The sequence below is a fragment of the Macrotis lagotis genome, chromosome 1 (assembly GCF_037893015.1).
Source record: "Macrotis lagotis isolate mMagLag1 chromosome 1, bilby.v1.9.chrom.fasta, whole genome shotgun sequence".
In the NCBI taxonomy this organism is placed as follows: domain Eukaryota; kingdom Metazoa; phylum Chordata; class Mammalia; order Peramelemorphia; family Peramelidae; genus Macrotis; species Macrotis lagotis.
In genome coordinates, this window is record NC_133658.1 from 640392315 (window position 1) to 640409695 (window position 17381).

The window sequence follows — 17381 nt, forward strand, 5'->3', positions numbered from 1 at the left end:
GGGTACTGTGTAGGTGTGAGGAAAGAAGGTGAATCTTTCTAGTATCCATCCTCGTTTAAGAGCTTTCACATATAGCTAGATCCCTTGACACTAATATAGAGTGGGGGGGAGAAGAAAAAGAGGATCTGGGAACATGGAAAAGCAATGGTCAGAATGTCAGTGGATACCCTTTAGACTTAGTGTGATCAGTCTATGTTTTTTGGGATGGTCCCAAATTATTGGTCTTTACTAGGCAAAATGGTTTGATACCACCAATATGTGACATTTGTGCAAGGTTTGTGAACCTAGGATACAATTGTAATAGTGATTAAGGGGAGGGATATGTAGGTATCAGGTCTATATTGTTATCCCTTCCCCATTGTGATTTTGCCTATTGTGGCTTAGATATATGTTGAGTTGACATAAGAAATGAAATAGGAATTTTGGAGAGTTTTGTAGAAACCACAGAAAGGCCATCAGGTAACACACAAAAAGTTCAGAAACTCAGAAGTGCATTTCATATATATATGTATATATATACATATATGTATATATATATGTATGTATATATAGTATAATATAGCCTATGACAAAATACTTAACCCAAATTTTACCATAAGGTACTATAAATACCCCATAAAAGAAAAAGAAAAAAATCATACTTCTTTTCTGGTATGACATGCCCCTACTCTTATGATTTGGAAGTGATAGCTGAATAATGAATTTTGTTGTGGGAGGCTGCCATAGTTGTCTTTTTCTTAGCAATCTGTATGCCAATCAACTCTTCTATAATGTTAAGTTTGAAGGGAAGAACATAGAGGTAGTCATGTAGTGTTAGAAAGGATAATGTATTTATACCACACTATCACTCTTAGTGGGAGAAGATGATTAACAGTTCCAGTCTTTATATTCTTGGTCTCTGACTTGTATCAACCAGATTCTATAGATTCCTGGTATGAATCGTCATTAATAAATCATCAGGATAGATACTAGGCCAGGAATCAGTCAGTCAAAAGGTTATTTCTTAAGCTCCCATTCAAATGAAGGACAAACATTATTATTCAACTTAGGACATTTTGGAAGAAAAAAAATGCAACCCTGAATTTAGCAGCACTACAGAATATTATGAAAAATGCAAATCTGAAAAAATTGGTAAGCCTAGAGAAATAATAATCAGATATCTGTCATGGCTCAGAGGAAAGACTTTAGGACTAGAGTCAGAGGAACTGATTTGAAATCCCAAATTTGATACATACTACTGGTCTGATCTTGGGCAAATAACTTCTACTTTCTGGATCTTTATTTCCTTATCTGAAAAAAAATGAGAAGATTGAATTTAATGATCTCTACAACCCCTTGATGCTATTCTGTGAACCCAAGATTTTAATCATGTTACCTAGAGTACCTTAAGTTTGAATTTTGAAGTTCAAGTTAGAAAAAATGCATGCAGTCCATTATTTTGGAAGAGGGAAATCCTAACAAAGCTGGGGTGGCTTTGTTAGCCCCCCCATGTAATTTATCATTGTTCTTTTTATTATTAAAAATAATGAGTGAAAATATCTCATATTAAACCGATTACAAAAAGTTACTTCCTCACAAATGCATTGTTAGCAAATAATTCAAAGTGCTATTATCATCATGATCATTTTATAGATTGAACAAATTGAAGTTTGGAGATGTTAGGTAGTGCCACAACTGAGGTTGGGGTTGGGGGTGGGGGGAAAAAATCAAGCCCTACATCTGACTCCAAGTCTCATGCTTTTTATCCCAGCTCACCAGAATGTTAAATAGTGTTGTGTATAATCTATCAGTCATTGTGGTTCTGCTGGAGTCATTTAACTTAAGAGAGAATAAAGCAGGAATCTATCAAAGCCTTTTTCTCAGTGCTTTGGCTTTTCTCTCATCTGTTCCTCTTAGGTAATAAGAGTTCTCTTGCAAAGTATTTTGTAGATACAATAAAATATGTCATGTTAGGTAAGTTATGTTATAATATATGCATTCACCTAAGAAATCCCTATTTTGTTATTAATCTTTTAGATTTGTTATTTCAGATTGTCAAAACCTTCATAATCTCTAAATTGAGCTTAATTATTTCATTTTAGTTCACCTCCATATAAGCTTTATATATTGCCTACTCTTAGGATTGAAAAAAAATTGCCATTACAAATCTTCAACCTTTTGGGAAGAGCAAGTCTGTTTTATCACTATATATCCAAAAAGAATTTAAAAATCCAACATAGTTTTTGCCAAAATTTGATGAGAAAGAACCTCCTATTCAGTTGGTCAACAAACATTTAATAAACACTTAGTATGTACCATTGCTAAGCAAATAGATCAGGCAAAAATAATCAGGCAAATAGATCAAGCAAAAATAATCAGGCAAAAAGGGACCTGCCCAGAAGAAGTTGATATTCTAATAGGGGAGATTGTGTATAAAGTTAGATTACATATGAACTTTACATCAAATAAATGGAAGACAATGTAAAAGAAGAAGGCATTTTGGGGGTGGAGCAGGGTTTGGGTGGGAAGGTTGAGAGGTTCAGTAAAATTTTCCCTTACAAAGTGAGATTTGAGATGAATTTTGAACAAAGAAGAATTAAGATTTGGTTGTGAGGGGGGAATATCATTGCAAAAACAAAGGAGAGTCAATTAAAAGAAATTTATATTAAAAGTAAAAATCACATCTTGATTATTTAAAGTAATATTACCACTACTTGTACTAATAAGGTAACATGTATGAGACTGGGACTGACTGCCTGGCAACATTACCCTTCTCTCCTCAAGATTGAAGCAACTTCTTTTATTTTCTTTCAAATAGCCTCTTTTATTCTTTGTCTCTCTATTTGTCTCTGTCTGTCTGTTCCCATCTCCATCTGTGTCTTTCTCCCTCCTCTGTCACTTCTGTAACCTTTGTCTCCTCAGTAACCACATCTAGTGAAGATTCAGAATGGAAAAGAAAGCTCTCACCAACACAGTCTTAGGCACTGTCAAATGATGAAATATCAGAAATGGATATAGTTTATCTGTGGAAATTACATTTAAAAAAGATGCATTACCATCTACTTTGCCTCTGTATCCTAAGGACCACATGATTGTTTCATCTGACTTTCAGCTGAAATCTGTGTTTTCTCTCCCCATTAGAATGTATGATCCTTCAGAACAAGATTGATTTGCTTTTCTAAATGTATTCTCAGGATAGGGTTGTACACATCATATTTGATAAATGCTTTTTAATTATTCATTAATTTCCACTATAACTAATTCAAAAATTAGTTTTTAATAATAATTGTAATGAATAATTATTTTAATATGACAAAGAGCTGTGATTTCATTGATCTTGGTATTTCCTCTGTTGAGGCAGATTAGAATCCAACAGTTTCATGAAATTCATGCCAAAAAAACATGAATCATCGATTGGCCTACCTTTTGGCAATTTAGTTCTCTGAATTTAGCTAGACTGACCCTCTCATGATAGACACAAATTTGATCATTCCATTCTCAAAGATCTTCTAAATTGGGGCAGTCTGCCAGGGCCTTCTGCTTTGCTGCCCTAACCTTTGAGAACCTGCATTACCTTCATACCATCCTAGCATAAATCCTGCCTTTGATGCTTTCTATCTATGTGACCTTGGGCAAGTCCATAGAACCTAGTCTTCTTATTTGTTTTTTTTTTTAGGTTTTTTCAAGGCAAACAGGGTTAAGTGGCTTGCCTATGGCCACACAGCTAGGTAATTATTAATTGTCTGAGACTGGATTTGAACTCAGGTACTCCTGACTCCAGGGCTGGTGCTTTATCCACTATGCCACCTAGCCGCCCCTGTTTTTTGTTTTTTGTTTTTGTTTTAATGGGGTTAAGTGATTTGCCCAAGATCACACAGCTAGGTAATTATTAAGTATCTGAGGCCACATTTGAACTCCTGACTCCAGGGCCAGTGCTCTATCCTCCACTAAGCCACCTAGCCACCCCCTAGTCTTCTTATTTAGAAAATGAAAAGGTTGGAATAGTTATTCTTTGAAGTTTCTTCAGGCTCTAGACCTATGATCTAGATTCTGCAGCCACAGTGAAAATCTGCATTAGGATTTTAGGACAGCAGTAATTGTATCACTTTCATTCCAGGTCTGAATTCAGCTCTCCCCCCAAAATGCATATCATCTATATCTATATATCTATATCTCTCTATCGCTATCTCTTTCTCTGTATATTTATACATACAGACCATATTCCTCAGAAACCACCTTGTGATATAGGTTTGGTTTGCTTTTTACTGCTAGTTAGCAATGTCTCTATACTCCTTTTTTTTTTTAGGTTTTTGCAAGGGAAACAGGGTTAAGTGGCTTGCCCAAGGCCACACAGCTAGGTAATTATTAAGTGTCTGAGACCGGATTTGAACCCAGGTACTCCTGACTCCAGGGCCGGTGCTTTATCTGCTATGCCACCTAGCTGCCCCTCTATATTCCTTTTCTTTCTTATTTTTCTAAACTCCTTTTCTTTCCAGCTGCTGTTCTACATCACTCTTCACTACCCTTGTCTCAGCCACATGGGCTCCAAAGCACTGTGCCCTGAGGTCAGCTCTGTGTATTACAATGATTTCTTCCCATGGCTCTCATTAGGGGAAATGGAACTGAAGCAGCTTCTTTCCTCTAGGAGTTTTAGGCCAAAACTGGGAAGCCAGTTACTGTATGGGGAAGTGAGCAGGTAATGCATTTTTAGGCTGCATTAATAAAAGTATAAACAGAAGGGATCTACATTGCCCTCAAAGCTCGCTCTCTCTCTCTCTCTCTCTCTCTCTCTCTCTCTCTCTCTCTCCTCTCATTTTTGCCAGGAACATATAGCTAGTATGAGTGTCTGAGGCTGGATTTGAACTCATATCAACATGGTTTCCCTGAATAATGGCTTCAGGGCTTGGGGAAGGATAGGGTAGAAAAAGGACCAATGGTGAGGGAAGGATTACTATTTTAAGGGCTCAGCCTAAATTTAAGATCCGGGGCTCTTTCCATCAGGGCTTGAAGGAAAGTGGTGAAATCAGGATGCCTTGCTTTTTCTCCTAGACTGGTTTGCATGCCCTATTAGTAGCAGTCATCGGTGAGAGTGGGTGTTTTCCTTCTGCCAAGGGTTGTTCCCCTCAATGATTCAACTGGAGAAAAGACTCAGTGGTGAGAGGGGGGGCTGTCTTCAAATATCTGTATGCTTGCCATATGGAAGGGGAATTAGGCACAATCTAAGGAACAGGGTGATATGGTGGAAAGAGTATCATGTTTAGAATTAGATCATAGGGGCGGCTAGGTAGCACAGTGGATAAAGCACCGCAGTGGATAAAGCACTGGCCCTGGAGTCATGAGTACCTGGGTTCAAATCCGGTCTCAGACACTTAATAATTACCTAGCTGTGCGGCCTTGGGCAAGCCACTTAACTCCATTTGCCTTGCAAAAACCTAAAAAAAATAGATCATAGTATCACATATTTAAATTAGAAGCACAATAGAGGCTATTGAGTTCAAGCCCCTCATTATATAGATGAGGAAATTGAAGTTCAGAGAGTTTAGGAGGACTTCCCTAGGGTCACCCAGATAGTAAATGTCTGAGATCTTCCTGCCTTCAAAATACAGTGTTCTATCAACTTACCATCCTGGCTGCCCAGACCTGGGTTGGAATTCTTCCTCTTACATTCATTCACAAACTTATGGTGAATGATGATGGCATTTATCATGCCCTCTGTGAAAATTGATTTTCTCATCTATGTCACGCATAAATACTAGGAGCTTAGTAAAAATTTGGTGTTTAAAGGAATAATACTTTCACTTTCTCATTCACAAGATTTTGAGGAAAGAGTTTTCTAAGTTGCAAATTATAGGAAGGTAGATTTCAGAAAAATTTAGGAAGGAAGGATTCTGTGACAGCACTGTTAAAATGGTATAGGTTTCCTTGTGAATTATTAATTCACTGCTTCATAATGGAATTCAATGCCCTATTATAAAGCAGTAAAGACTGGTTGAAGACTTGATAGAAATTTGGAGAAAGAATTAGTATGTCAGCTTGAAGATTAACTAAATGATATTTAAGGTCATTTCCAACTTTTACATTCTCTGAAAGTTGAATTAGAAAGTAGAATAACTTCTCTTTTAAGAAAAACATGATGAAAAAGGATAAAAACATCACTTGTACAAAAATATTCAATTGGAAATTAAGTAAATGTCCTTCAATTGGGGAATGGCTTAGCAAACTATGGTATATGTATGTCATGGAACACTATTGTTCTATTAGAAACCAGGAGGGATGGGAATTCAGGGAAGCCTGGAGGAATTTGCATGAACTGATGCAGAGTGAGATGAGCAGAACCAGAAAAACACTGTACACCCTAATAGCAACATGAGGATGATGATCAACCCTGATGGACTTGCTCATTCCATTAATGCAACAATCAGGGACAATTTGGGGCTCTCTGCAATGGAGAATACCATATGTATCCAGAGAAACAACTGTGGAGTTTGAACAAAGACCAAGGACTATCACCTTAAATTTAGAAAAAAAAAACTTGATATCTTATTGTCTGATCTTGCTATCTCTTATACTTTATGTTTCTTCCTTAAGGATATGATTTCTCTCTCATCACATTCAATTTGGATCAGTGTATACCATGGAAACAATGTAAAGACTGACAAATTGCCTTCTATGGTGGGTGGGGGGAGGGAAGTAAGATTAGGGGAAAAATTGTAAAACTCAAAATAAATAAAATCTTTAATAAAAAGTTAAAAAAACATTATTAAGATAAATGAGAAAAAAAAGAAAAAGAAATTCATGTTTTTCTTTCTTTGGTCTAAAATTATAGATTCAGAAGTCATTTGGGATTAGGGGAGAAACCCAGTAAAATAATGATAATTCAGTCTTGAATTGAGGAAGATTAAATTTTGAAGTGCTGTTTGTTTATTTATCATTTCATCATTACATGCCTACAATGTATGATATAATGTGTTTTGAGGAAAAATATAAAGATATAAATGTTATCATCCTAGTCTAAGGATATCATCCTCAGATAAGGATAAATAAAACATCATCTCAGTCCTCAATGAGCTTTCCTGATGTTTTATATTTTATAGAGTGCTAGACAAGTTCACAAAACCTGAGTCTTATAAGTTCTGAGTTTCATTATTAATTAGGCATGATAGTTGGCCAAGTCTCTTAACTTTTCTAAGCCTATTTTCTTTGTAAAAAGATTCATCTCTTAACATTACCCTGATGATTATCATTTCCAGTTCTTAAATTCTGTTTTTCATTTAAATTTAAAAAATTTAAAAAATTTACAAATTTCAGGGCAGCTAGGTGACATAGTAGATAGAGCACTGGCTCTGGAGTCAGGAGCACCTGAATTCAAATCTGGCCCCAGACATGCAATAGTTGCCTAGTTGTGTGACCTTGGGCAAGTCACTTAACCCAATTGCCTTAAATAAATAAAATTTAAATTTTTTAAAAATTTCTACTTTTTATAGCAAATTTGATTTGGACAACAAACATGTCTATCCTATATCTCTAAGTCCTATTCATTCTGCTCTCATTGTCTCAGTGAAACTTTTCATCACTGCCCTAGCTTATTGCGAAAGCTATTTTTTAAAAAAAATTCCTATATTATAGCATTTATCATTTGTATGAGAGTACTATGACTTAATAAGGAAGTGGGCTGGTCATGAGCAGGAGCCAGGGGGATTACTACTGCATAGCCTACAACATTCATTGGTATCTCATGCAATGGCAAGCAATCTAAAGGAAAGATAACAATATAATGGATAGCAGCTGAGAAAAGGATTTATTGGACTAAATGGGAAAACTTTGTATCAAATGTGAAATCATAGATGAGTTTTCACCTGCACATCGAAACAAATGAGATCAAAGCTCTATCAAGGTGTCAATGAGTTGTCATTATATTTATCGCTTTTATTATTAGTTCTTTATTTTTTTATGTATGTCTTTTCCTTTTCACCTAGATCATAATCTTTTCAGTTGAGTGCCATGACCATATAATCATAATACAACTCTTTTTATGTTAAGGGCCTAACACATATTTCAGTTCGTCAGAGAGCTATATTTTTTTGTGGCAGTGATCCCTCAATGAATGGGATTACAAATTTCCCCACATTTTAGCCGATTGTTTTCGTAAATTGAAAACTTTATTACCTGGAATTTGACTATCTAGTGTACAAAACTCTTTGAATTTCATGACAGACACTATGTTCAGAGTCTATTCAATTTAGAAGGCTTTGCCAGGGCAAATCCTTCTTTGACATAATCTTGAAGGGTTCCAGGTTATATCCATGGCATGATAAGTAAGAAATTAGAGGAATTTAGTGAAGGGAAGGGTTTGCAGATTGGCACTTTTAGGTACTTGATGGAAATACTAAAGATTTTGTGAAAGAAAGAAATTAGTTTAGTCTTCTGCCTTCAGAAAATAAGAATATTTTTAGTACTATGTATGGGTCTTGTTAGTTGACAGGAAAAAACTATTCCTTAAACTTTGTATCTATCCAACCTTTCATGAAGATCTAACTATGCTAGGTTTAACATAAGAGAATAGTAGGCAAACAACCTAAGAAAGTCTACAAACCCTCAAGAATATTCTTGGGCTATCAACAGCTCAAAGGCACAAACAATATTGAAAATTCAAAGGAACCAAGAAATGTTAGGTCTAGGGACTATCACTGTCTGACTTCATTGGTGGAAAGTGAAAAGGAAGAAGTTATTTGTGGGTCCAGAGAAGGAAAACAACAAAGACTGAAGAGGGAACCTGATGCTGCCATACTGACTATTTATTTCACACAAAGGATCAGCTAGAGGCAGATTATTTTATGGCTGATGGCGATTTCTCCTCAACCACCTGCTCCTCCCCTCTTCCAGCTGATTTGGATGAAGCTGTATGCCCTCTAACAGAGGCTTAGCCCTAGTAGGAACCTAAATCCTTTTCACTGCAGTCTTAGCCTTTTTACTGTGTACTAGATGAAAGACCAACTTTGATCAAATGACTGACTACTTTGTAGCAATACTATATTGCCCAGGGAGACTACTATGTTGATTCTCAACCTTCCCTCCTGAGAAATAATTAATCTCAATTCACAGCATCAGGATGACCCTGGAGGCCGTCTAGTCTAATCCACACTTGAACAAGAATTCCAAATTCATAATTGGATCCTAGGGCACAAAATGTGGACTTTCTGTATAATGACAACTATACTTCCTTTATTCTTTTCTGTAAATGTCCTTGGAATCTTTTGTTTAAATTCAAAGAAACTCTCTGATGACCTCAAAGTACCCTGGAGTTTATGTATATCTATATACATTAAAAACATGACTGAAGGCATCAATTCATTGTCTTTCAGAGTTTTAAAAACACTAAAAAAAATAAGGTAGCAAAGAAATGCTCTGGAGTCTGTACTAATATGGAATTAAGAATCTTTAAAGTTGGTTTAAGAAGTTTCAAGAACATAAAAGATAAAATGATATAAATCACCTCAGGAAAAATGAATTTGATGTTAATGAAAGGAAAAATTTCCTTGGCAACCTGGTATCTAAATGTATGGAACTAAAAAAATGAAACTTCTTTTGATCCTTTACATACATTCAGGAGTCATAAACAATGGACTCCCTTGTAAATGAGTGTCACTTTTTCTTCATGATTTCTATTTTCTGCCTTTCAAGTGTTTCATTTTCCTTGTACTCTACATGTTGAAAAGTTATGATTTTGCATAGAATTGAGGGTCTGAAGAGTTTAAACTTTATTGGCAGGGTTGACTACATATTTCCTTAAAGAATTGCATGTTTAGAAATTTTTATTCCTAAATGTGGCTAGTTAGGATTCCTAGCAAGTTAGAAGCAGGTGGGTTGACCATGTGGGGTTGTTGTGAGACTACAATGATATAATATTTGAAATGCCTTTTGCAAACCTTAAAACACATGTGAATGCTAACTATTATTAATCTTAGCTTTGCACCAATAAGGGTACTGTAAATCAGGGTACTGTAAATCAGGGCACTGCTGTAAAACTAGGCAGACTTCATTTCTATCAAGAGAAGAATATACATGCATAGTGAAAAAGCACTATACTTGGATTCACAAAATTGTAGGTTCAAATCCTGGATATATATATATATATGTTACTTGTGATCTGTGAATTAGTCACTTAACTCCATTCCCCAGGGCTTCAGAATTCTCATTTTAAAAAAAATCAAAGATTTGAACTAAATGACTTCTCAGGTTTCTCCCATCTTTAAGACTAATCAATCCTATATGACTATAGTAATCAAAATTTACCTTCCATCAACTGTGCAAACCTGGACTCAAAGTAATCTGGATTTGGTATTTCAGCCTTTTGTTTTAGTTTCCCACTTCAATAATTTTTAATTAGTAGAAAGTAGATTATTTTTCTTGAAGACATCTTATTTTTCATTTATCTTCTATAACTCTCAATTTTAGCTTCTTATTGACACATTGTTTTCCCTAATTATTTAGCTGCTTTGTTGATTTCATAACCTTTGTTTACTATACCTAGCTGTGTCCCCTGAGGAATGATTTAATGCTTAATCTCAGATGATTTGATGCTAAATAATCCATATTTTAGCTGAATAGAGCTACATATATGCATAGTTTGCCATAACATATCTTTCTTCTGAAGTGGACATGCTAACTCAATACATCAACACAATGTCTTGGAAGTTTAAAAATCATTATTATGTGATCGACTAGGATAGAGTTAGTTCTCAGAAGTACAATGATCAAAGACAATTTGGGGGGGGCAAGGCAATGGGGGTAAGTGACTTGCCCAAGGTTACACAGCTAAGCAATTATTAAGTGTCTGAGGCTGGACTGAACTCAAGTCCTCCTGACTCCAGAGCTGGTGCTCTATCCACTGTGCCACCTAGCTGCCCCGATTAAAGACAATTTTAAAAGATTTATGATGGAAAATGTTATTCACATCCAGAGAAAGAACTATGGAGTCTAAATGCAGACCAAAACATACTATTTTCACTTTTAAAAATTTTGCTTTATATTTTTCCTTTCACATTTTTCCACTTTTGTTCTGTCTTTTTTCACAATATGACTAATACGGAAATGTGTTTTATGTGATTATTCATGCATAACATGTATCAGATTACTTGTTGTAAGGGGGAGAAAGGAGAAAGAAAAACATGGAACTCAAAAACTTAGAAAATATGAATGTTAAAAACTATATTACTGGAAAAATAAAATTAAAATAAAAAATCATTTTCATGAATTATTTGAAGGTACTTTTTAACTTGCTAGATGGTTGAAAATTTGAGTATTTGAAACTAGCACGTATAAAACTAAATTTAATGTTTTTAAACTTGATTAAAATAATCATAATTTTTTTCAAGGATTTGTTTAGTTAACTTTAAAAAAACTCAAAATAAACCTATGTAAATATTACTGTAAACTGAAGAAAGGCAAAAAAAACCCCGTGAAAATTCTGTGATTTTTATCAGTGGAGAAAATGTCTGCACAACTCACAAGTATATGATAGGATTTAAATCCAGATCTTTCTGCTTATAAATTCACAAATTTAAAGATGTAAGGTTATTCAGAGATCATTTTAAGCTTCCTTTTCATTTTAAAAATGAGGAAATATGCTAAATGACTGGCTGAAAGTCACATAAAGAGTATGCAACAAACTTGGAATTTGAAGCCAGGTTCTCTTACTCCATACCCTGCATTCTTTCCCCACAGTATCAACTTTAGAACTTCTGTTTCCAAGATTAAAGGTAGTTGGGGATGAAAACTGGAAAATAACTTTTTAAATATCATGTTTATTATAATAAGTGTGGGAAATACTTAGTATCAGCAATAAATCCAAAATACCACATGACATCTAAATGGACATTCAGCTAGGTGACACTATATTGAATTGGCTCTGGAATCAGAATACTCATCTTCCTATGTTCAAATTTGACCTCACATACTTACTAGCTATAAGATCCTGGGCAACTCATTTAACCCTGTTTGCCTCAGTTTCTTCATCTGTAAAATGAGCTGGAGAAGGAAATGGCAAAACCCCTCCAGTATCTTTGCCAAGAAAATCCCAAATGGGGTCACAGAGAAACTGAAACAACTGAAAAATGACTGAACAACAACAAAAAATTAAGAATATAAATCATGGAAAAGGTAAAAATAATATCCAAATGTCCAGTGGGACTCTTAAGGGTCTTTAAAAGTCACTTAGTCTAACCCCTCCATTTTACTTACTGGGAAATTGATGCTAAGATTAAGTGATTTGTCCAAGGTCACAAAGGTAGCAAGTTCCTGAATTTGAATCCAGGTTCTCTGACTCTAAATCCTGCACCCTTTATATTACACCCTAATATCTTTTTATTTGAAACTATATTCTTGCAGCTTTCAAGAAATATTTTATAAATAGATTAAAAGAAGTTTACAAAAACAAACTCAAATTCATTTCCTTACCAATATTATCAGTATTCAGAACTATTGTCAGTTCTTATCTTCTGACTTGGAAGAGTTGGTTATAATGGTCATTTAGCAGCAATTTGCTACAATATCTATTTTAATGAACTTCAAGATCCAGAGTGAACTCATTCAAGAAATATATTTTACTTATAAAATTAAAAAATAAATTCTAGTGACTTAACAGATGTGAATTTATCAGACACCAGTGAGCTGTGCTAAACCAGCTTTAACAACAATCATTCTTTGGGTTAAGACTATTTTCTTTATTTGAATTAACACCTTCTAAATAATGAAGTTTATGGAAACTTTACAAAGCAAAAACTTTCTTTGTCCCCTTTATGAATAAACAGGAAGAATAAAGTTGAAGTTTTTAAATTATCTTGTTTCATGTGACAAACTGAAAGATTTAATTTTAAATGTAAAGCATTTAACAAACATTTCAATTTAAGAAAAAATATTAAACATTTTATATAAAACAACTTGCTTGACACTTGGGATCTAAAGACAAATAAAATTGTTACCATCTTCAAATATTTCAGTTCTATAAAAATATCAGCAACTTTAATATACTTCACATATGATTAAACAAAGATAAATTTGCATTTAAAAATTAAATCAAAGCATTTATAATGTCTTTTGGAATTGATATATTGACATATGACAAAATAACCTCCTGCCCCAATTAACTTTCCTTCTAAAGACATACAGGTGTCTGCTTCAATTAATTTGGGCCAATGAAATAGCTAATTACCTTATGGCTTTCTGTGTGATGATACAAAAATCTGAGAAAAATTTTAAAGTTTCTGAGTCTAGATTCTTTAAAAAAATAACATATACATTAATTTTTGAGTTTCAAAGAATATACATTAGGATGTAAAATGAAGATGTTGGTCATAGATGATTTCTATGATACTTTTCAGTTCTAATTGTCTAATTGTAATAATATTTTATCAAACTGAAAAAAAAACCCAAACTACTTTTGTTGGAATAAAATTAAATCAGACATTTGATTTTGAACAACTTATTTGCAGATTTGTTCTGGTCTTTTACTACATCAGTGAAATGTTGTCTTGCTAGACTGTGGGATCATTTCTGAACTCTTAAGAAAAGAAACCATTGACCTCATTTAAAATCCTGAAAGATGCTGCTTAGTGTCACCCAATGTTCAGGAACATTGTCGGGTGATCTGTCCTCAAAGTACTTGTGGGTGCTGGTGCTGAAAATGAATGCATTTGCTGTTAGGATCTGATCAGAAAAAGAGCTGGCTTTTCTTCAGAACCAGTAGAAGAAATCTGATCCAGATGTACATTTCAGGAATGCTGACTGCAGTGTTCATTTTTGCTTGGCAAATAGAAACCTTTCTTTCTGTTCTTTTAGGGAACTTAACTGCTTGGTGAAAATTCATTGTCCCTTATTTTTAGTTACATGAGATCAACTATCTTCATGAAGCCATCACACTTCCTTTTTCTCCTGCCCCAGAATTTTCAAGGATTGACACACTTTTCTTTTTTCTTTACTGACTTCTTTCTTTTTTATTATTTATGTGAAGTGTGAATTTTGAAGCTGGATCTGTGATCAGGGGAAATCCATCATATTCAAGATTAGAGATAAACCTTGTAGTCTATTACATCTAGTCAATGAAGCTTTTCATAAAATTACCCAAATGAAGTGTCATTTGTGGCAACTATTGGCTAGATTTTGACCAAGGACATTCTTTTGTAACTCTTTAAAAGGAATAGGGACTAGATTTGTGATTTATTAGTACAGGAAATATCCTTCTATGATACTTTTCGATACTATTTCTATAACTTCATCTTAAAGAGTTGCTAAGAGCACTGAAATGTTAAATGACTTGCCCAATGGTCAAATGTGACTGACACAGAATTTGTGGAATTTGACTCTAAATCTTCCTGGCTAGTTCTCTATCCACTATATTACAATGTCCTCAATTCTTCCAAAATCAAACTTAAAAAACTGAATGAATTCTGTCAGTAAGACTTCACATTCACTTAACAGTTTAATTGAAGAAAAGAAATGCAACAATGGTGTTTCAATTTTTGACTCTATTGTTATTTTGTTAATGTTTAGTACTGACAAGATAGATTTTGTAAGTGTTCATTTTCTAATTTCTTCCTTTTTTCAATACACAGTTGTAATGATTCTTAGGCAGTTTCCTTTATGGCAGTTAATAACAGGTTATAGAAAATTGCTATATTACTTCTTTGGCACTTGACAAATGGTACCTACTATTTGACTGATGCTCAGGGAATATATTTGAACTTCCTTTCTTTTCTCCCTTCTCTCTTACTAATATAAATGCTGAAAAAAAGATCAGGGAACCTGAGAGGAACATTTTTTTCTTCCTGTGCACAATATTTAATAGGTCAGCAGTTTTACCCTGATCCTGTCCCCCAAACTAGGATGTTGTTGTCAAAATGATTCATCTTGGTGATTAGAACCAAATTTGTAAATATATTGGATTTGTTATAAATGAATCATAAGCTATATTTCTATATCTTTCGTAAGTGCTCAGTGGATAGTCAAATTCCTATTTGTTTACTCCACCCACTGCCTTATTTGATTGTTATTAAATTGATAAATAGATGAAGCCTGTAAGAATATGGAATGCTGATAAATTAAGATAATTTATGGCTGAGAAAGTTAATGTGGTGTAGCAGATAATAGATTACCTTTAGAGTCAAGAAGACCTGACTTGAAGGCCCACTACTAATTTATACTAGTTGTGTCATTCTGGCCAAGACATATCAGCTATCTCTGTCCCAGGTAACTTTCTACATTGTGAAATCATTGGTAATATGCATTCTTTTGGGAAGGTTTCTTCACCAGGCATTCCCTATACTAATGAATTCTCAGATCTAGGCTAAAATTTGTGCTTATGACTAAATATTTCAGTTGCAGAAACCACAGAGAATCAAACTTTTAGCTGGGTTGTGAACCTGGCTGGTAAACATAGCTGTGGAATAGTCAAATTTTCTGAGAACCCCATTTATGCATGCCTTTTTATATTCTAACCCCATTTCCCTCCTGCAAAACACAGCAAAATCAATGACGCCTTAACCTTCAGAACTTTTAGTCAGTCAGGGATCTGAAAAAAAAAAGATCCATATTGAAGTATAATTAGAGATAGTACTTCAAGTACTGTCTCCTCCAGAGATATTTGCTTTTAAACAGGGAATAAAACCTAAGCCAGTCCTAAAACTGTAGTGCAATTCTTGACATCAGCCTATGGGAAGGGGCAGAGCAGACCTTTCCAGAATCCCTAAAATCACTCCCAGGTAGGAGACTGGAAGGTTGACCCTGAGTCCTGACTTTGAAAATGGTGTATGCCTAATGCCATTTAAAGGGAGAAGTTGGTTTCCCAAAATCAATGTGTCTTAGGGAAAAAAAGATTTAAACAGTGCTTATATTCTTTTAAAAATATTTTAATATTAAGGGATATTTTTTTTTCTGCATCCTCATAATGGGAGGTGGAGAAAGAATTGGATTTTTACTGTTGATTAGTATTTGAATAATGTAAATTGGTCAATCTCTCAATTAAAAGGCATATATTGCTAATTTTTAGTGGTATGACTTTGGTCCTGACATTCCATAGAGATAAATCTATCATTCTTTAGGAATCCTGGGAATACTAAATGAAGTTTTGGAAAGGAACTCACAGATATGATCCAGGTTGTTTTTTTACAACTAAAACTCAGTCACATTGATTAAATGAGTGGAGTCTGGTGGATTGAATACATAATTAACTGGTGAGAAATTTGTGGGTAATCCTGGGCAGTTTTATGTAAGTGACAGAATCATAAAACTCAGAATGTTGTGCCACTAATAGAGATAGACACCTGAGTGACTGGTTTACAAGAATTAACATGCCTTATCCTTGAATTCTGTTCTGAACTAGTATCCTGATTGAGAAATAGGGCTATCCCTGGAAAAAATTTTGGGACCACCTGTAGAATTGAAGAGATGGACAAATCACAATTTTTTTCTCATTAATTTCTTTCCTCCCAAAACCTACCCTCCAAATAGACAAACATGCAATTTTAAAAGGATAAAATCAGATTAAAGTGAAAATATGGGTGGCCTTGAATAAAGAAAAGGAAATATAAAATGGCTTTTAAGATGATATGTTGAAAAAAAGTCATTATACTGACTTTGTGTTTCTCATGAGAAGAGACATGCTTGTGTACTGATTTTACAACCAGAAACCTCATTTTTTTCCTTATAAAAAGTGCTTTTTCTTAGAAGTTAATGTCCAAATGACCTAAAAAAACTTTAAAGCCCTGGATAAGGATAAATTTTATTTTGTTTTGTTTTGGTTTTCTGTGGGTATTTGCATATGGTCACTCAGAACATTGAGAGGAAAAAGTTGTCATTACTCTGGAGTGGCTTTCACCTACAAGGAAATACAATCTTTGGAGCCTTGCCTTTGAAACTTCTTAGGTATACCTACCTTAAAGGAGAAAGCAACTAGAATGTGAATAAAAATATCTGTGTATAAACTCTTTTATGATGACACTTATGGTAGATTTGTCCTAAATAGGGAAAATTGTATTCTGCTCAATCAATATTGATGTTTTCCCCTATATTTTCTTATCTTCTAATATATATATATATATGTTTCTTCTATTCTCTCTTCTCTCATTTTAGCAAAGCAAACCCTATGTCTTTGACAGAGTACTACCACCCAACACAAGCCAAGAACAGGTTTACAATGCTTGTGCTAAGCAAATCGTTAAAGGTAAGTACAGCTTCTTTATTTCCTTAAGCTGTGGGATACTGAGACATTTAGTTACTTTTCAGCTTACTAATGGACATGCCGTGACTGTAAGCAAAAACTTACTGACAAATCCTGAATTTTAACCCTGGCTCTGACAGTCTTTTATTTTATGACTAATGTCGGACAAGTTACTTAATATTTCTGTGAC

The 17381-nt window shown here is 34.3% G+C and overlaps 1 protein-coding gene across 7 annotated transcripts in view; it reads left to right on the top strand.

Annotated features, from left to right (window-relative positions):
* Window positions 1–17381, top strand: part of KIF5C (kinesin family member 5C) — a 228390-nt gene that overhangs the window by 77606 nt on the left and 133403 nt on the right. For all 7 annotated transcript variants that reach the window (XR_012474162.1, XR_012474159.1, XR_012474160.1 and 4 more), the window contains exon 2: window positions 17104–17194. Coding sequence is in view for 3 of the 7 variants with exons in the window: in XM_074215135.1 (XP_074071236.1) it covers window positions 17104–17194 (91 nt within the window). In the remaining 4 variants the exon portion in view is untranslated. The remainder of the gene's footprint in view (window positions 1–17103; window positions 17195–17381) is intronic.